A 21177-nucleotide genomic window follows, 5' to 3' on the forward strand; every position below is an offset into this window, starting at 1 on the left:
TGAGAAAAAGGAAGACAACTATCTTAGTTTTTGAACTTGGTTTTTTAAGGGTGAGTGATTTATCTATGTTTTAGCAAATGTTTGTGGTTATCCTATCAATTTTTTTGACATGTTTCAATATGAGGAAAATTCGCTTATACAGATAGGGATAAGTTGAATGATCCATAAACCGACTCTTAATTCATACAGTACTGTGTTTTATTTTCCTTTTAAAATTATTAGACTAAAAGTCATTTATGGTCCTAAATATATGACGATTTTATGATTCTGGTCAAAAACATTATCTTTTGAATTATTACATCCCGAACAAGTGAAAACAGTTCGGATTTAGTCCATTTTGGATGGAGCCGTCAAATTTTTAACAGTCAATGATAATTAAGTTAATTTTGACTGAATTAGCAACTTTTAATTATTATTTACATTATTTGAAAAATAATTATTGAGAAATGAAATTCTATGTGTTGGAGAAAAGCAAATTGAAGGGATGGTCGGCGAACGACGAGAACCTGCGTTCCGGCGTCGCAGAGGATGGCCCTTGCTAACAGTCTGACCTATTAACTCTCGGAGCATCATCTATCGTCGCCTTCCGGTGGAGCCACGCCCAAAACGAATCTCTTCTTCCTGCTTCAGCTCATCTCTTCTTGCTTCTGCCGCCACTGCTCTTGAAGCTGAGCCAGCGAATCGTAGTCCGGCGACAGCGTTGCCGCCTCCTTTGTTTCTCCTCCTTCCATCTACATCACCACACGTCTGAAACCTCAAAATCGGAGACGAAAAAGAAATCGCGAAATCTAAAACCCATCAATGCGGAAGAGAATGAAAAAGCACAAAATTGGTTCCGATCCCGTCACCCTCGCCCTCCACTCCCTCTCTATGGTTCTCCTCTCCGCCACCATCTTCGCCGGGATCCTCTCTCTGCCGCCGCCGAGATCCGAAACAAGCGCCGGCTGTGGCGGCGTTCCTGCTCCCTCACCACCCCCTTTGAGTGGCTTCCCCCTCGGCACGCACCCCTCCGGCCTCGTCTTCTATCTACTACCTCTCGCGTTTCCTCCACGCGCTCCGCACCTTCATCACCATCTTCCAATACCGTCGCCCTCTCCTTCTTCAAGCTCTTCAACCAATCCTCATATTAATGTCCTTTCTCTGGCATGAATTCTCCCAATTCTTCCAGAGATCTTCCTGTCGACTAAGCTCTTCCAGATGGTGGATACCTTTTTTTTATTTGATTTTTGAATAGCTAATTATATTATTTTAAAAATATTTAATAATCTAATAAATGTTGTTATTCCAGTCAAATCTCACTTACTTAGCGTTCACCGTCTATTTTGGATGGAGCCGTTAAAAATGGACTAAATTTGAACCATTTTCATTTATTTGGAATACAATAATTCAAAAGATAATGTTCTGGACCAAAATCATAAAATCATCATATGTTTAGGACCAAAAATGACCTTTAGTCAAATTATTATTCTAAATGTTTAGGTCTTGCTAAAAAAATTGTGCTCCCTCCGTTCCATAGTAATAGAGTCATTCTGTCATTTTGGTACGTTCTATAGTAATATAGTCATTTCCCTTTTTTAGTAAAAGTCAATACATTTTTCCACACCCATTTTACTTTCTCTTACTTTTTTCTCTCTTCATCTCTCTATTTTTTTCATTTTCCACTTTATTCTTCATTTACTAAACTCACCTAACACAATTTTTCTTAATCACCGTGCCGAAAAGAAACGCCTCTATTGCTATAGAACAGAGGGAGTAGTAGAAAAAATAATGTCCATAAAAAATAATTCGGACTGAAAACGCACGTCCAATTTTCACTATTGCAGTCCAGCCATAAAAAATTAAATTAAATTACGCAACTCATTATCTTATTTTAAGCCCATGTTGATTTGGCCCAATAGTTTGTGCAGGTTCTAAAATATCGTTAAATGATTTGGACCATTTATTATATTCAAAGTTCATGGGTATTTATTTCTTGGGATAGCATGCGAATACCATGTCGAGACCAGTTACAAAATTCACTCGATTTCTTAGAGCACCCGCACGCGTCGCGCGGGTAGGGGTGTCTCGTATCTCGTACCTCCGAGACGAGACGCGTTGCAGCGTCCCGTCTCGTCCCGGTCTTGCCGAGACGCCCGTCCGACCGAGACGGCTGGCGCGCGCTGGTGCTAGGCGTGGCGCCCACTCGCCTGCCCGTGAGTGAGCTTCGTCACGCTGACGCAATAAATTATTTTTTTTAAAAAATTAAATTCTGCGGTATCTACAAGAATGAAGAGGCTCATTACCAAAGCGGAGCCACTGGAGCCGACATTCTGAGATCGGCTTTGCGAGTCTATTTCGATGACAACGGCAAAGAATTCAAACATGTCGATGTTTGGGAGGCCGTCAAAGACGTCGAAAGGTGGGTCGGCGGTGTCCGGTCCAGCACGGGCTCGACCTCGAAACGCACGAAGCACACGGCGAGTGGCCAATACTCGTCTAGTGGGGGCGGTTCAGGCAGCGCCGCACAAGAGGTTGCCTCGCAGGAGGTTGAGGGCACGACAGACGATGCAGGGGGTCCTCCCGTGGGCGCCGTCGGCCGCAAGGGACCAAGGCGGCGAAGGCGGCTAGAGGGAGGAGTGGCCGAGGCTAATCAAGCCAGGCGGGTTCCCAAAGGCCGCCCTCCTCCCTAATGTCCATGTACTTCACCGCAACGATGGCGGACACTTCCCGGATGACGCCCGCCCAATATCAAGCCCATCATGCCGGCATTGTGTATCTGGCGGGACAACTTGGTATTCCGCCTCCATTCGGTGCACCGCCACCGCCTTCGGAGATGAGATGGTTAAGAGACGGATAAGAGATGGAGGGTTGCAGGTGTTGTCTCTTAGTTAAGAGATGGAGTGAAAAGTACAGTGGATTCCATGAATAGTTAAGAGATGAGACGGATAAGAGACAGCGCTACGAAGGACCTTATACTCGTAGTAGTTCTCTATTTAGACTGAAAAGGGAAAACAATACCACTTATACAGTGTGAAGGTATATTCCTATATGCTATATCAATTATAGAGAAAAGTGGGTGAGGGCTCAAACGTCATTAGATATGTGGAATAATATTCAAAGTTTTAAAAATGAATCTATTAGGGCATCCGGAGTGGCGCGGAATTCCCCGTGGAATTCCTAAAAACACCTCCTGCCACGTCATAAGGACTTCCCATTGCACTGCCACGTCATACGGAATTCCTACTGCACAATGGCAGAATTCCCCACGGAATTCCCCACGGAATTCCCAAAAAATGAAATAAAACGGAATTCCGCGGGAGTCAACGCAATGGCGGACTTCCCCGTGAAATTCCGCTCAACGCCGCGGAACTGCTACGTCCTCGGAGAAATTCCGTATCCGTTGCGGGCATGCACAATGGCAGACGTCAGCAACGGAATTCCCGCACGTCGGTGGGAATTCCGCCTCGACGGGCGCCATTGGGATGCTCAATGGTCAATAAATGCACAAATCACGTGGATTCCTTGTATACAGATTCCAGTCAATGGTGAAGACAAAGCATACATGAATTTGTCACTACGCGGAAATTGAACTTCGCCACCACTTAATTAAATTATCTCCATGCGCGGAATTCAGTATTTATGCTTATAATTAAATTGACTCGCTGATATATGTTCATCGAATTTTAAAACCCCTTCGTATTTCTTAGATCCAGGATTAATGTTAGGTTTGAAAATGCACTCCGTATTTTCAACTTTCAACTATCTTTCATATGCCAAATATTTATATAAAATTATGACTATTCTTTTAAATAAATAACAATAAATAAATTTTAAACACGTATAGATTTAATGACACTAAAGTTCAAAATATTTTCACTCTTCACAAATTCTCAACACAGTTTACGTAGCTCTGAAAAATATGTCTTTGCACTCAACTTTCATACCGAAAAATTTATACCAAAATTTATTTTCATAACTGTAGTTAGTCAAAAACATTTAAGAAATTCTAATAATTTAGGATTCCATATGACTTTTCGATATAAGGCAATTGGCCAAACTAAGATATCAATTTTCCTCAAAAGTTTGCTAATATAAAAACGATTTAGTAGAGATAATAGGAGTAAAACATTACTCCACATAAGAATTTAATGAAGTCCCAAAAAATGGAGTTCCCGTGGAAGAATATCCGAAAAGATTCCCCCTCCCCGTAGATTCCGAACACAAGGCCACCGAATTCCGCCTCTTCTCAGCCGCGCCGCCCCTCACATGCGCGCCTTCCACCTCGCGTGGCTCTCCTTCTTTACCTGTTTCGTCTCCACCTTCGCCGCGCCGCCGCTCCTCCCCGTGATCCGCGACGACCTCGACCTCACCGCCACCGACATCGGCAACGCCGGCATCGCCGCCGTCTCCGGCGCCGTCTTCGCCCGCCTCGCGATGGGCACGTGCTGCGACCTCTTCGGCCCCCGCCTCGCCTCCGCCGCCCTCGTCCTCGCCACCGCGCCGGCCGTCTTCTGCACCTCGCTCGCCGCCTCCCCGGCCTCCTTCCTCGTCCTCCGCTTCCTCACCGGCTTCTCCCTCGCTACCTTCGTCTCCACGCAGTTCTGGATGAGCTCTCTCTTCTCTCCCAACGTCGTCGGCGGTGCCACACAGCTTATTATGCCTCTCGTATTCGACCTCATCGTCCTCCCCGGCGCCGGAAAATTCACGGCGTGGCGCGCCGCCTTCTTTATCCCCGGCCTCCTCCAAATGGTCTCTGCCTACGGGATTTTCTTCCTCGGGCAAGACCTTCCTGACGGCGACTACTCTCAGCTGCAGAAATCCGGCGAAACACATAAAGACAGCTTTGAAAAAATTCTCTCCGGCGCTGTAACCAATTACAGAGGTTGGATTCTTGCATTTCTTTTTTTTTCTAAAACACTATTAATAACGATTCTCATATATTTAATTTACGTGGCCCTAATGACTCGAATCCTCCGACTATTGGAGTAGTATGGCCTAAATTTGGAGTTTTGAACATCGAAAAGATAAAATGTCTTACTAGTGAGTTCAATAATATTCTCGTTCATCAAAATAGTCTCATGGTGGCTGACATAAGTTTTAATAAAAAGGTTGTACTACTAAGTAATACAAATGGGTAAAATAAGGAAGAGAAATAGAAAAAAGTGAATAAATATGACAGAGAAAAAGAAAATGTTACTACGGGAGTATAATATAATTTGAGAGAAAATTGTCCGTATTTTTTATAGAACTATATTTTTTGATAGTTTGAAATGAAAAGAACAAACTATTTTTCGTGAACAGTGGAATGCAATAATTCACAAAATATCCCATTAATTTAATGATTTTAGCAAGAAAATTTATACTCCACTTAAAAGAAAGGTTTAAAGGGTATATAAATTGTGTTCCATTTTTTAGGTTGGATTCTAGCATTAACTTTGGCGTGGAGTTGACGATCAACAACATCATCGCGCAGTATTTCTGCGATAGATTCGACGAGAACCTGCACACTGCCGGCACAATTGCGGCTAGCTTTGGGCTGGCAAACCTCTTCTCACGGTCGGGTGGAGGAATGTTGTCGGATTTCGTGGCGAGGAGGTTTGGGATGAGGGGAAGGCAGTGGACTTTGTGGGTGGTGCAGAAAGTGGGTGGGGTATTGTGCGTGTTGTTGGGAAAGGTGGGGTCGTTGGCGGGGTCAGTGGCCGTGTTGCTTGTATTTTCCGTCTTCGTCCAAGCCGCCTGTGGCTTGACTTTTGGGGTAGTTCCATTCGTCTCAAGAAGGTAACCATGTTTTTATGTCGCCTTGTTTTAGAAAAATAAATTTACATTTACATATATAGATTTTATAAGGGCATTAGCAATGGGGCGCCCTATAGGGCCCCCTATGCACCACCATATCATCATTTTATCCTCCTACCCTTCCACCTGCAGTGGGCGCCCTATAAGCCGCCCTAAGCATTTTCTTTATTTGAATATTTAAATAACTACAAAAATTGGAAAAAACCTTCATTTCATTTAAAATTAATACATTACAATACAAATTAAAAAAATACGCATTCTCAACGACGGCGGTTACGGTCCCAAACTTCTTCAATCATGTCGTTCATGAGCTGAGCATGGTCTTGTTGGTTGTGCATTGAGGCATGTCTAGATAAAACCTCATTGAAGCCCGTCGGTAATCCTCGAGCGTGGGGCACGGTCGCAGTGCTGGAGCTAGATCCACCTTCATCATCGACCCAATCGGTGACGCTTCCACCTTCGTGTTCGACTATCATGTTGTGCAAGATTATGCACGCATACATGACATCGGCGATGACTTCCTTGAACCAGAGACGCGCCGGCTCTTTCACTATTGCCCACCGTGATTGGAGCACACCAAATGCCCGTTCCACATCCTTCCGCGCCGCCTCCTGCTTTTGCGCAAATAAAACTCTCTTCTCACCCATTGGGCAGCTGATCGTCTTCAGACAAACAGGCCACCTTGGGTATATGTCATCGGCCAAGTAGTACCCCATGTGATATTGGCGCATGTTGGCAGTGAACTCGATGGCCGGGTCGTTGCCATTGCATTCCTCGGTGAAGAGGGTGGATGAGTTGAGGACGTTGATGTCGTTACTCGTGCTGCATTTCGGCTAAGCAATCCTCCATTGCGTCATTAACGACATCGAATAAGGCTCGAGTCAAGGTCCGACTAACGCCCTCTGAGGTACTCCAGTAGTCGTCGTGGTTCATTTTTGTTTGTGAGAGATGATCGAAATATTCGTATGGAAAGTGAGAGATGAGAGAAATGTTCATATGAAAAATAGTATGAGAAACGAGGTTTAAATAGACAAACATTCGAAAGAAAAAAAATAAAAACGCGTTGCAACGTCCGCGTCGCCCACAGTGGGCGGACGATGCCCTATCGTCCGCGGACGATCTATAGGGCGCGGACGATGCATCGGGCATAATTCGCACACCCACAGTTGCGGACGATGGCGCGCCCGAGGCATCGGGCGGCCTATCGTGCCCTAATAGTACTATTATGTTTGGTTCCATCCAATTAGTATATAACTACTTTTAACATCTAATTTAAGTTTTAAATTTTTAAGCATAAATCTTTACAAAAAAAGTAAATTACTAGAATTTTTATGTTATTCTCGTACTAATAAGTAGTGAAACACAAATTGAATTCGCTAGCTTGTCGCCCCTTTTTGTCTCTTTCTTTGTTCTTTTTGCTAAGTTGAGCCCACTTGTCGTGAGTCTTGATGTCATTTCTAAAGATGGAGACTGAAACATAAGTTCAAAATGCATTACCTATTTCTTTTCTTCCAATCTGCAAATAAAATTTATGATACTTTTCCAAGCAAGATTAATTGGAGTTAGTTAATTTATCATATAGACTATAGACAATCTAGTGATTTGTAAGGATATAACACGATTGTTCAATTTTACTAGTATCAGTATATTTAACTACTATATTTTTGTAATTTTAAGTTACTCAAAGCAGATATTTATCTCTTTCTTTTCATTTTCGCCAAATATGAGATAGTCTCAGTTTCCTTCACGATCGGAGGTCCAAATAATATTCGATCGTCATGAAATTTTAACCAAAGGTGGATGACTCATAAAGCATCATTCCTACCGAAGGAGATCAACCTTTAACGGTTCGATCTTCTGTTATTAAGCTTTTAAGTGGCTGCCATTTTAACAGTAGCAATGTCGGTTTTGTACACGATCGGAGGTTAAAACATTATCCGATCATTCTGAAATTTTAAAGGAAGGTAAAAAACTCTTCTAACTTCACTTTGACCGAAGGAAATTACATTTGAACGGTAGATTTTCCGTTATAAATTTCCAAAGGTGCTTATCTTCCAAAGAGAAAACATTTTAGGAGTTTTTCCTACTGTCTAATTCTAAGACTTTGCATATGTTGTATGTAAATTAGGCTCAGCATAGAATAAAATGGTTTTCATACATAAATTTGAAAAGAAAGAGTTGAAAGATTGTTTATGAAGCATGCTTAGTTGTGATTCTATGTTCTATATGAATTCATGCTAACATGACATGCTTGATAAAATCATGCTTGAAAAGATTTAACTTGTGGTTTGATAATCATTACCTCAAAAGAATGATAAGAGATTTCTATGATGAGTACTCCAATTTGAAATTCTCCTTCCTAAAGAAAGCTTGAAAACTTGGTATTTGAAGGTTGGAAAAATTTTCGTCTACTTGTTTGAAAATAAAATTTGGAGGTGAAAGAGATTTTGGGTAGGCGATAACGGAAGTTGATACTTTCTTTTATACACTAACTCCCTACACAAGGTATGGCTACACATTTTTCTCGGATTAATATCCCAACATCATCATTCTTTTTTTTTATTTCATCACATTTTTGCAAAGGTAGGACTGAAGGAGAGTGTTTGTTGGCAGAGCTCCCGGGATGGTGTAGGATTTGGTAAGAAACAAAGTCTTGGTACTATTCCTCCCTTCCCCACTTCCTATTCTTTTGCCCATTAGGTAGATATACATATGTGATGACTTCGGATCATTTTCAGTGAATAGTGCCACACTATTCAAATGTTGACTATGGTTAAAGATGGTAAGAGTTGTTTTTGTTACTGTATTATTATTGCACTATCGTTTCTGACTTGTCTCATCATTTGTAGGAAGTTGGGGTTTCCTGGAGATAGAATACTAGCTTTGCGAAGAAGCTTTAGCTCGTTTTTGTAACATCATAAATTAAATACAATTAGTACATTGCTCATTTGAAGAGAAATGACTATATTTTATAAATGGACATTTAATATCCATCTGATTTATAAATGTACATGGACAATTATTTTATCGCTTCTTGTATCTTTTTGCACATCAAAGTCCTTGATCAAAATTAGTTTCACATTGGTGCTTAACTATCAATTAAAACCCATCAAGGATTTTAATACAACCGAACATAGGAGTTTAAAATACTACTTGCTTTAACATAATTATTTACTCTATAAACGTTTAATGACGTTAATTTGAGCGGGGTATTACAGGTCTGGCCTTAACGGGTTGCAGGCTTATCGGGTGTGGGCTAATCGAACTGTAATTTTATTGGGCTATAAATTTTGCAGGCTATTCAGGCCAACCCATGGGTTGTGGGCTGCATTGACATCCCTAGTAAGAAGTTAGAACATATATATGGAATTGAATAATTTATAACACTACTGGATTGAAGCAAAAGGGCCAAATTATTAGTATTATTTGGGCTTGGTTCTGGATAAAAGCCCATACTTCAGCACTTTCTGCTCCCTAAGGAAAGCGGCCTAATCCAATTATAATAAATAAATAGTGTGGTGGAGCTATGGAGCTTGATAAGATTAGAATTGGAGTTTATAGGATTTTTAGAAATTATGATCAGAATAGAATTATAAGTTCGAAGGAATTAATTAGATAATGATTTTGCTTATTAGAGGTTTATATAGGAGCTCTTAATTCATAGTAATCATAGTATGTCTAATATGTTTATCAAAAGTTTTCAAGTTGAGAGATCCTAGCTTGGCAGTGTGTTCAGATGACTTAGTCTCATGGAGACAAACTGGATAGTTAATTTTCATGTGTATTAATTTGTTATTTTTCGTGTTTATTGTAGTATTTCATTTTGTAGCAAGGAAATGATGTGTGTTAGTGATGATGCAGCAACTTCAGCAACCAAATAAAAGCATAGTGTACCTATAAAGTATAAACTATAAACTTTTAGCTTTTTTGCTGAACATGAACATGAACATGAACATGAACATGAACATGAACATGAACATGAATTGGTAGGCGTGTGGTTAAAATATTCACATAAAAACGGGAAATTGGACGGTGCCACCAACCTTTCTCTACCATAACTAAACTCTAACACTAAAGTGAAGCTCCACCACATGACTTGCACTTCTCTTCCCCTCTCTTAATAATGTAGTAGATACTTTTATTTTATAGTATGTTTATGCCCAAATGTGAGAATCCTTCTAAACCTCAATCATAGGATTGCATGATTAAAAAGTTATGGGAGTTCTTTGGAGGTTATATTAAGTAGTAGTACTACTTTCATTTGAAGTTAATGGGGTATAGGGAGTCAATTGGTGGTTATATTTGGTAGTTATCCATAAATTTTTTGGAGAAATGTGAAGTATTGAGTTTAGTTCAAGGACGGTAATTATGGAGTATTGTTTATTTCAGTTCATATTTCAATAGTATTTGTTATATTTCATGTGTTTCCTTAATCATGATTGTTGTGCGATATAGTTCTAGTTATTATGCCGGCATATTATCGAGATTACAAAATCAACTTGCTTTCACTCTCTTCAGTTCATTACTTTGAAAAATAATTTTCCTCCCACTCAAGGTTGATTTTATGCAATTTATATTTATCTTTAAAATGTAACTTTTTTCATAACAGTCTTTCATTTATCTCTAATAAAACATAAAAGCAATATAATAAACTCAACTCAACTTATTTACACATTCTACCATAATCGAAAAGGGAAAAGCAAACTCACCAACACCTACCCTCACGAGACCTAGAAATTCTCCTCACAACATCACTCCCACTCCTCACACAATCGTCCATGCACGCCGGAGCCAGCCGCCCCGACGTCTTCCCATACGAATTCCAGCACATCGCCGCCTGAAATCCACCGTATCTCGCCGACGGCTCGAGCTCCACGCCAACCAGCTCGACGTCGATGCACGGCACCGAGCTGCTGCACGCAAGATGGATCGGCTGCGCCGTATAAGTCCCCCTGATCCCATCGAACCGAACCCCGGAGATCGAAACGGCCCCGGTTTGATTCTTGCAGACGTTTTTGTCGCAGTAGTATTGATCGATCATGATCGGAACCTTAACGTCGGTAGCCTGTATGTCGGAGAACGTCACGTTCTTGACGGACCCTTGCCCGCCCTGCCACGTCTTGATCCTCGCCCCGTAGAGGGTCCCGCGCATCGCGATGTTCTCCACTAAGACGTTGGAGACGCACGCCGCGACGCGCTTGTCCTTGCCTAGCCCTCCTATGCTGCATATTGTAGAATGGTTAATATCAAAATAGAAAAAAAAATAAAATGGATTATAGGGCCTTGATTTGATAATTAAAGATATATTACACATTAATTTATTTTCCTTTGTCCGCAATTAGAAGTCTCAATTCACTTTTACTTCAAATAGGTCACGTATTCTACTAGCTCATTTCATTCACAATTTATTATAAAACTATATAAAAGGAACCGAAACTCAACAATGACTGCTAATTTGCGGCCAAAGGGTGTACAAAATATCCGGATACTATTACAGTTTTAAAAGAAGTTATTTAAGATTTACCTTATGCCATGGCCAGGGCCACAATTGATGTGATGGACATGGATGTTGGAGCAACCTGTTTGTATCGAGACACAATCATCTCCTGTTTCAAGAGAAAATCCAAGAATTAGAGCAAGAATTGGGGAGATAGAGAAGGGAACAGAGAGAGAGAGAGAGAGACCTGTTCCAATATCAGAGTGAAGGATTTCAACATCTTGGGAGTTTTGGAGATGGATTCCATCAGTGTTTGGGCTGTTTTCAGGTGCAGAGATTGTCACATTTTTCACCTTCACTCGCTTCGAGTCATCAAATTTGAGGTGGCACAAGGGGCTGTTTATGATACTTATATCATTAACTTTTATATCATAGCTTTTGTAGAATCTCATAGCCTGTTTTTCAACCAACAAAACTTGTTTTCAAGAACAATGTATGTAAAGAAATGGTGTATAGATTGTGTATTTACATGCAATCAACCACGAAAGAACGAAGATTCTTACAGTTGGTTTGATGTCTGATATTCTCTTTGCTTTCTTCTTTGATGAAAGGAAAGAAGAATCAGAGTTCAGAATTCTTTCCATGGCTAAAAATATGGAGTATAAAAAAGAAAAAGAAAGGAAGGTGCATTACTTGATTAGGCTGAGAAGAAGCCCACCAGTTTGAGCCTTGGCCATCAACTGTGCCAGCACCTTTTATGGTGAAATTCTGCAGCCATTTGAAATTCATCCATTGATATAAACTGGATTTTGGCGACGACCAGATTTTTGAAGGGGCCAAAAGGGTCCCGTCTATCTGTGCAATAGTCCGCAAATCATAAATCGTTATACAAAAAAGTTTTAAGCCAAGAAAATGAAAAAAAAAATCCACACTTCACCTGCAAAACAAGATTAGGCCTACATGGTCCTTGCAGAGTGAGGGGCTTGATCAGAAACTCGAGCCCCACCGGTATCTCAACAATGCCTCCAGTCACTTTGCAGGCCGATTTCCAAGCTTTTAGAAGCGCCTAATTGATCATTGCAACACATGAGAAGAAAAAAGAATGTATGTTAGTTCAAGAAAATGCATTCATTTTTTTTGTGCAACTTGCAATTTTTTTCAGTACCTTTGAGTCATCAGAGACTCTGTTAGCCCTAGCTCCGAACGACAAGATGTTGAACACGGGAGGGCCGGAGTTTGGCAGTGGAGATGGTGCAGGGGCAAGAGATGCATCTCCATGTCTGCTCCTTTTGTTCTTGTGAATTTTGATCTTCTTTCCATGGTGTTTTCGCGCCTCGATTGTGGAAAATGCAGCTAGAATGACAAGGCATAGCACAAGAAAGAGTAGAAGAGAGGAGGCTTTGGCCCTCTTCATCTTTAAAGATGATCTTTTTCTTGCAATGAACTGTTTTTGAGTGTTTAGAAGCAGGGGAATTGGGGTAGTTACTGATGACAGTTTATATAGTTGCATGCTGCAGAAACAGACATGGGCATTGGGGTGAAGTTACATGATTGCCCTTTTGAAAAGTTTTGTAATAGTGCAAGAATATAAACATTGCTAGTAATTTGGGCAATTAGTTGTAGATTATCTAGTTGTAAAGTTTAGCTTCTTGTCTTCCTTTATTTTGGTTAGTGGAAGTTTACAATGCATCACACTATGCAAAGATTCAGTTTTTCTTGCATATTTTTTTGTGGGAATATTTTGTATTGTAGTGAGTCATATTTTAACATCTAATAGTTGATTGACAAATAGACTAACTTCTCAGAAGCCTCCTTATCAATGTATTCTATATACTTTCTTTTATGCTTTATTATAGTGTGACAAAGCACTTCAGTTGTTTGCACCAAACTAAAAATAACCAAACAAATAGAAGTGTCTTATCCTGTAGTGAATCCAGTACCCATATAAGAATATCACTAGAATAATTTATAGAAGTAGGTGAGTTCAAGTGGTCCTAGGTTTTTGTAGCTCTCTCTTGCACCAAACAAGGTTGTCATCCCAAAAATTATCACCACGCTCTCAAAATGGTTTCTTGTGTGTAAAGTTTACTTTATTTAGCCAAAAAGTAGGTCTATGAAACAAAACATAAAATACAACCTGACTAGAATGATTGGTGAAGAAGCTGTGACAGGTTATTTAGTTTGTGGGGAGAGGGTAAATGGGGCACACAAAATGGTGAGTCCCATGTGGGGTTTACAAAGTGCAAAAAGAAAGTGAGTTTTCTTTATTAATATAGGGCATTATAGCATTTTGAAAATGTCTATATCTTTTACTGATGTATTTGGATGTTTGTGTATCTCGGGGCTTGAGTGACCAAGTTTGGGCGGTTGGTAAGCTATTGAGAATCCAATCATTCATAAAATACCTAAAATCCATCTGAAATTCGAGTTTGAGTTTGAGTTTGAGCTAGTGCTAGTGCGTAATATCGATCATTATCTTTAATGAAAATATGCTCAGATCTCAGACTAGCATTATCATGGTCAGCTCAATTACACCCTACTGCAATTTTGGATTTAGGGGAAGCTTTAACCAAAATTTATTAATCATATTAACCTTTTATTTATTTTTAGCCAACAATGTTTGATTTCAACACCCAAAATCGTTGACGGAATCACAACCTCACATATTGCGAAGATGGCATAGATCAAAGAGTGCAATATCACTATCTCATTGATAAAAAGAAATGTAATCCATTAGAATTTGCATCGATACCCCAACAGCCAAGCCCAATCGGAGACAAAAATTCAGAGACGGCAGAACCGATAGTTCAGGCCCAATGGGCTTTTTATTCACTGTTGTGCTCCTTTCTTTTAGTTGAGTATCGAATCTAAATTTGCTATGTCTGAATAGGAGTCCCATTTCTTTTCAATTCTTTTTAAGTTCTAAAAATGCTTCGTATTAAGAAAAGTGTGTTGAAGAAAGTTTGTAAAATATGAATCTCACTTTTATATAATTTTAAATAAGTTGTGAGTGAAACGAGTTAGTAGAATGCGAGTCTCTTAACCTTTATAGAAATAATGAATCAGAGCTACTATTTGTAAACGAACCAAAATAAAAAAAATTAGAATTCTATCCATGAACGGAAGGAGTATTTTTTTTAAAACATAAAGGACGTTGATTAATGTACTCGATATTAGTATTTTTTGTCTCTTACAGGCTCTTATCAGAACTAAAATTTCATGAAAATTCTATCCCCATAACCGTTACTTATAAAACTGAAATATAAATGCATATAGAGAAAAATAAATCAACAACTAGAAGATATTGGGCTCGAAATTTGAAAATCAGCAAAGTTAGTAAGTTACACTTCATAATTCAGTGGTTGACTCAGATCGTTGATTGAAGTTCACCGGAGTTACGGTGTCACAAATACTATTTTTACATTTTCAAAATAGGAGTATTAATTTTAAAAGCTTGCGTAACATAGTCATATTGGGAGATCATCACAATAAAAAAACAAAATATAGTGGTGCAGGCACCGATGCTGATGCACGTGTATAGAGTCAATTCATTAATCATATATCCATATTACTCAATAATTTCGTAGTAACTACATAAATCATTTCTCAATATTTCTAATTGTTTAATCTACTACGTCTCTTTCCCTGGAAGGCTGGAACTTTGACCCTCTCTCCTTTCTCTATTGCAGTATAATGTCCAAATTGATGATCATAGCTGCGTTGATTCTGCTGTTTGCAAACACCTCATTTGCAGATCTGATGGGGTACGGACTAAACAAGCCCAACAGCAATGACGGCCCATCAGCCCGAAGCCCAAGGAAGAGTATGAGTTCGGCATGACCAAAGAGTTCGGATGAGTTCGGCATTACCAAAGAGTTCGGCCTCAGCCTACAGCTCGGTAAAAGCCAACCAATCAAGCTCTGCTCTCAGGTCGGCATCAAGCTCTACTCTCAGATCGGCAACCAAAGCAGTTCGGTCTCAGTATTCGACCGAACAAGGAGTTAGTGGACCCATGCAGGATTTCCACAACTTCCAACACACCCACTACCACGTGGCGTCAACTCAGGCCACGATCTTAGGCCATGACCTACACGACATCCACGACCTAGAGTGATGATGTAAGCCACGATCTTAGTTCAATGTATAAATAGAACTTAGATCTGGTAGAAAAGGGTTAGAATCTCTCTAGAGAAATAATCATATAGCAAGTCTGTGTTGTAAGCTGTAATTCGCAGATCAAGCAATACAAACCTGCCCCCATTTCTCCCCGTGGACGTAGATTTACCTCTGTAAATCGAACCACGTAAAATTCTCTGTGTCGTAATTTATTTTTACGAGCATTTATCATCATCAAAAATTCGCCGATTCATCACTGGCGCCGTCTGTGGGAATCAGAGAACCAAATTTGTGATAAAGCGAATTTTTGACCATTTTTTCAACCCAAAAAATGCATACCAGATCGCAGAGTACCCGTATTCCTGCCCGTGAGAACCAGGAGGAAGCCAATCCATCCCATAGGTCTGGAAAACAGCCTAGGGATAAATCCACCACCAGTTCTCATGGCGGAGGAACAAGCCGCTCCAAAAGCCGTCACACCGAGTCTTCCCAGCAGCCCGATTTGAACGGGGCTGTCAAGCTGTTTTTGGCTGAAAAGCAGGAGGAATTCTTAACCTTCCTGCAGAGAAGCCAAAAGCAGCCGGAGGCGAAAACGGCGGATTCTCCCTCTCCCTCCATACGAGACAGTCACTACCGCAGTAGTGTCATGTCTTCCAGGAGAAAGAATCCTCGGTACCGGAATCACAGGCGAACTCCATCTCCTCCATACCGAAGAAATGTCGGGTTCGCCATGTACGGAGCATTGAGGACTCCGTTCTCGGACGATATTACCCGAACTCCCCTTCCACAGAACTACCGAACTCCGTCGATGACTTATGACGGGTCGGTGAATCCTCATGACTTCCTGGGACGCTATCAGTATAACATGGCGAACCAGGGTCTCAATGAGGTCCACATGTGCAAGCTGTTTCCCGAGCTGCTAATCGGGAACGCAAGAAGGTGGTTCGATAGCCTCCCTCAAGGCAGCATTAGATCCTACCGAGATCTAATGGATGCTTTCCACAGGAGGTTCTTTCAGAAAGCGGAAGCCAGAAGCACTTCGGCTCAGCTGCTTTCTATACGTCAAGGTCGCGACGAAAAGATCAGCGATTTTATGACGAGATTCCACAAGGAATGCCTACAAGTAGATAATCTCAATGATCTACTTGTCATTTCGGCATTCCAAAAGGGAATCCTGCCCGGAGCTCTCTACAGAAAGCTCGTGGAGTGCGGTCCGCAAACAGCTCAAGAGATGTGGGACATTGCGGACAAGTTTTCTCGTGCCGATGAGGCAGACCGTCGAAAACGGTCTTTAGACAGCTCATCCAGAGAAGACAAAAAGAAGCCCGGTCATAGCGATCAGAGGCATCCTCGCCGAACACCTTCTCCACTAAAGGAGAGATAGCGGTCATCCGAGGTGATCGAAAAAGAGCAAGTGTGTTCGCAGATTGCGCTTAAAAGTGCCGAGCAATCAGTTCGGCACCATCAAGCATAGCAATCACAGCAGCCGGAATCAGAGGCCGGCGAAATGGCCGAAGTCACACCGGAGCCGAACTCGATGGTGTACGGCACTGAAGCCGTGATTCGGTTGAGATCGGCATATCCAGTCCCCGAACTCAATTTCTCCTCAGAAATGAATGGTGATGGACTGAGAGCCGAACTAGATCTTGCCGAAGAAAGAAGAGAATTGGCCTGCCTAAAAGCAGCCAAGTACAAGGAGCAAGTAGCCCGGTATTACAACCAAAGGGTGAAGAAGCTGCAATTTCAAGTGGGAGATCTCGTCTTGAGAAACAACGAAGTAAGCCGAGCAGAAAAGCTGGGCGAACTCGAGCCCACATAGGAAGGTCCATATCGGGTGTCAGAAGTCCTCGGCAAAGGGTCTTAAAAATTGACTCACGCGTCAGGAGCACAAGTACCCCGAACATGGTACGTTTCCAACCTCAAGAAGTTCCATTTGTAAGAGACAGTCCGGTCAGTCAGTCTTATGTGTTTTCTTTGTTTTTTTACTTGTTCTTGTCTCTACGTGCGTTGTGTCTGTCTATGTGAGTGTCGTCTCTTACAAATAAAACTGAGGTATCTCGTTCTTCAAAGGCTGATCCCCTTTTTAGAACATACAAGCCAACGATTGTGCGTCAAAGCTTCTAAAGAGGATACAAGACCACAATTCAGCTTAAACAAGCAGTTCGTCTGAAACGAGCTGCAACAAGCCCACGATTGTGTGTCAAAGCTTCTAAAGAGGATACAAGACCACAATTCTGCTTAAGAATCAAGCACTTCGTCTGAAACGAACTGCAACAAAAGTCCGATTCTCGCGATAAAACTTGCCTGAATTAGGACAAGGGAAAGTCCAATCCACGCGATAAAACTCGCCGAATTAGGACGACCATGTCTAGTCAAAGAGGTTTACTGCATAAGACCACTTCGGTTAACTGGGAAAGTCCGATCCACGCGATAAAACTCGCCGAATTAGGACAAGGGAAAGTTCGATCCCGGCGACGAAAATCGCCAAATTAGAACACAAAGACGAGTCCGGTCAAAGATGTTTATTTCATCAGACCAAAGACGAGTCCGGTCAAAGATGTTTATTTCATCAGACCAAAGACGAGTCCGGTCAAAGATGTTTATTTCATCAGACCAAAGACGAGTCCGGTCAAAGATGTTTATTTCATCAGACCAAAGACGAGTCCGGTCAAAGATGTTTATTTCATCAGACCAAAGACGAGTCCGGTCAAAGATGTTTATTTCATCAGACCAAAGACGAGTCCGGTCAAAGATGTTTATTTCATCAGACCAAAGACAAGTCCGGTCAAAGAAGTTTACTTCATAAGACCGAGGACAAGTACGATGAAATTTTTTCGCTAAGCTGTAAATACACAGTGTTAGAAGCGAAAACAAAAACAAAATTTCATTTTCAAATCTTGTTCGGCACACAACTCCGCTACCCTACAAGATGGCGTTACGCTATTACAAAGGACTATTCTACTGTCCAGGGTTGCTAAAGTTGAGCCATCTATTCACAAAATCCTCGTGAAGCTGAGTTCGGGCGTTCCAGGCAGCTGCAGAATAAGCAGGTCGACGAGATGCTCTAATCGACCTACCACCTCTTCTCTGAGCCCGGGAAGCCCTAGCACCTCGGCGGCGAAGAGTCTCTTCACGAAGCATTTGTTGATCTTGCTCACTCATAATCACAGCTCCTCTACGAACTTCAGCCTGTTCTCGTCTTAACGTTTCCGGCTGTTCCAGAGTTCGTTGCTGACTTGGAGTACGGTTTTGAGCAAGTGAATCAAAGGTTTGATCTGGAGTGCGAGCATCTGTTGGCACGATATGCCGAAGGAATCTTTCTATGGAGGGGCGCCGAGAAAGAACAATGTTGTACCGAGAAGCCCAGCGCCGCAATGATGTCACGACTTGTTGGCAAGCCGAGCTCTCCAGCGCATTGTTCCTCCGGAGTACATTATATTCCTCCCACAGTTCGTCAACTCGACTCTGAACATCTGATATGGTCATTCCCCCGCGCACACGGATGTAATCCTCGTACGCAGTCCTCTCAGCAATGGTCGTATTCAGCTCGGCCTCCAGATCATTCTTATCGGACTCTAAGTCCTTATTATCGGCATCCAGCTTCACCAAACGAGCCAGAAGCTCGTCATTCTTCGTCTGATCGGCTATAGCTCTTTTCTCAGCTTCGTCTAAAGCCGAAGAGTACAGCCGCTTCCAGTGAAGTACCTCCAGCTCCTTGAGAGTTAAGAATACAAAGCAGCTACGTCAGTTCGGCATTTCAGCTTACCGAGCAGGTAGTAAACCACAACAGGAGTAAGAGAGTACGAAAGGCTATACGAAGACACAAGAGCAGAAAGAAGAATTTTTTCATTCATAAGAAAAAAATTTTTCTATACAAGGAGGGCTTCAAGGCCATTTTACATAAAGGAAGAAACTAAACTAAGAGAAGGGAGACGAAATCATACTTCGCTAGCTTCGTCTCCACCTTCTCGGTGAGGTTCAGCTTCCTTCTCATCTGCTTCAGCTTCAGCCTCTGCCTCCTTGCTCTCCTCAGCCTGCTCGGCGCCACCGTAGCCGATCTGCTGCGTCTCCTGATCGGCTTCCTTCTCCGGATGCCCGGCTCGCTCGACTTCGGCCTCCCGCTCCAGCGGCTCGGCCTCACCCTCTCCGTTGTAAGTCGAAGCGGGTGAAACGGGTCCCACGGAGGCAAAGATAGCCTCCAGGTTCTCGTCCCGATCAGCTCGACAACTCCGGACTCGGTCTGCAGAAAGCAGGACCGAGGATGAAGCGAGCTCCTCAAGGAGCGGCAGATTCTGAAGCCGAGCTGCTATCTCTCGGCTGTACAGAGGCAGCACGACATCGGCCCCCTGCTCGCCCTTATCGGCAATTAGCCTTACCAGGCTACCGACAAAGGCCGAGAACTGGCTGCTCAAAAAGAGTTTCTCCGTGTAAACACGGAGAGCCTCCCCTTGGGCAACCACGGCAGCAGCATCGCTCCGCTTCGCCTGCTCTCGCTGGATGACGAGCTGGTTTTTGGCAAACTGAGCTTCATCCTGGGCCGAAATCCTAGCAGCTCTGGCCTTCTCAAATTTAGCCTCAGCCTGTTCGGCCCGATGACAAGCAGCCGCCAACTTCCTCTGCATCTCGGCATAGTCATTGGACGCTTTGGAGAGTTCGACGGCGACGAGCTTGGAGAGCATATCGTTCCTCTGAAAATGGATAAGGAAAAAAGTCAACAGAGGGCACCAAAAATACAGGACAGAAGCCAGGCCAAAGAATCAAGAAGACAATTCACCTCGGCGAAGTCCGTGGGCCATAAAAATGGCTCACAGATATGCTCCGAAGGAGGCGCCAAGACCACGTCTTTCTCTGGCGCTCTCGGGGGCTTCTGGGTCCTCCCCTTCCTACTTGCCGAAGTCGACTCCGGCTTCTTTGGACCCGAAGAGGTCTTTTGCCTCTTCGGATTCTTCTCGGCATCAGGCGCCGAGCTGGTAGCCTTCTCTTTCTCCGGCTCCTCAAGCTCGGAGGACTTTCGGATAGCCTTATTCAGCATGAACACTGCCAAAAAGCAAGAAAACAAGGTTAGTTTTCTTCGTTAAAGCAGTAGAGCATAAAGATAAAGAGAAATCCTCACCCTCGGCCTCTTCGTCCGAAGACGAGATATTGAACACGAGGTCGCCCTTGACGAGCTCAGTTTCCGAATACTGTTTCCTAATCATAGGAATCTTATTGAGCTCGCCCTCGAGCTCGGCCAACGGTTCTAACCGAGGATGGGGAATCACGGACTTCGGCCTTCTCCAAGGAAAGCCCGGAGCCGAAGTCCTATTATAAAAAAAGAAACGGTTTTGCCATTTCGGCCACTTGGTTTTGCAGAAGGCCCTAAAAGGCTGTAAGGGGATCAAGTAAAACCAAGATCCCTTCCTTTTAAACTGGAAAAAATTAAGGATTGCCCTCAGAGACAGATCCTTATCTAGCCTACGCAGTTCGGCAGCAAAAGCCGATAAGTGCCTCCAAGAGTTCGGAGTCACCTGACCTAAAGGGAGTTGAAAAAAATCAAGAAGCTCTACAAAAGGTGGGGGAAGAGGAAAACGAAGCCCGCATTCTAAGCAGGCTTCGTAAACGGTGGCATAACCCTCCGGCGGGTCGTTAGCCCTATGATCATCGTCGGGAACCACCGCCTTCCCCCCAGGTAAAAAATATTTCTCGTGAAGGGATATCACAGTATCCTTACTCAAGATACTGTGAAAATACTCTACGGTCTTCTCCCCGGATTCTTTCCGGCTAGAAGACCCCTTATCCCCTTTCCTACCGCTACCCGACACCGAAGAAGAAGAAGAAGACATTTTTCTTACTTTTTGAAAGTGAAGAAA

The 21177-nt window shown here is 42.5% G+C and overlaps 1 protein-coding gene and 1 pseudogene across 2 annotated transcripts; one reads left to right on the plus strand and one right to left on the minus strand.

Moving 5' to 3' along the window:
* Positions 1-3307: 3307 nt before the first annotated feature.
* On the plus strand, positions 3308-8766 carry LOC121766661 (annotated as a pseudogene).
* Positions 8767-10379: 1613 nt separating this feature from the next.
* Positions 10380-12661, minus strand: LOC121767783 (polygalacturonase At1g48100-like). Of its 2 annotated transcripts, none has more exons than XM_042164110.1 (7): positions 12378-12661; positions 12150-12278; positions 11906-12067; positions 11776-11808; positions 11460-11667; positions 11300-11381; positions 10380-10997 (listed from the first exon to the last, which is right to left on the minus strand). In XM_042164110.1, exons 1-7 carry the CDS (start codon positions 12624-12626, stop codon positions 10481-10483), a joined length of 1380 nt encoding a protein of 459 aa, XP_042020044.1. In that variant the 5' UTR covers positions 12627-12661; the 3' UTR covers positions 10380-10480. The 2 variants fall into 2 exon arrangements, with proteins under 2 accessions (XP_042020044.1, XP_042020043.1); XM_042164109.1 differs by having other exon boundaries at positions 11776-11811.
* Positions 12662-21177: the final 8516 nt, after the last annotated feature.

The sequence above is a fragment of the Salvia splendens genome, chromosome 15, assembly GCF_004379255.2.
Source record: "Salvia splendens isolate huo1 chromosome 15, SspV2, whole genome shotgun sequence".
NCBI classification, from domain to species: Eukaryota; Viridiplantae; Streptophyta; class Magnoliopsida; order Lamiales; family Lamiaceae; genus Salvia; species Salvia splendens.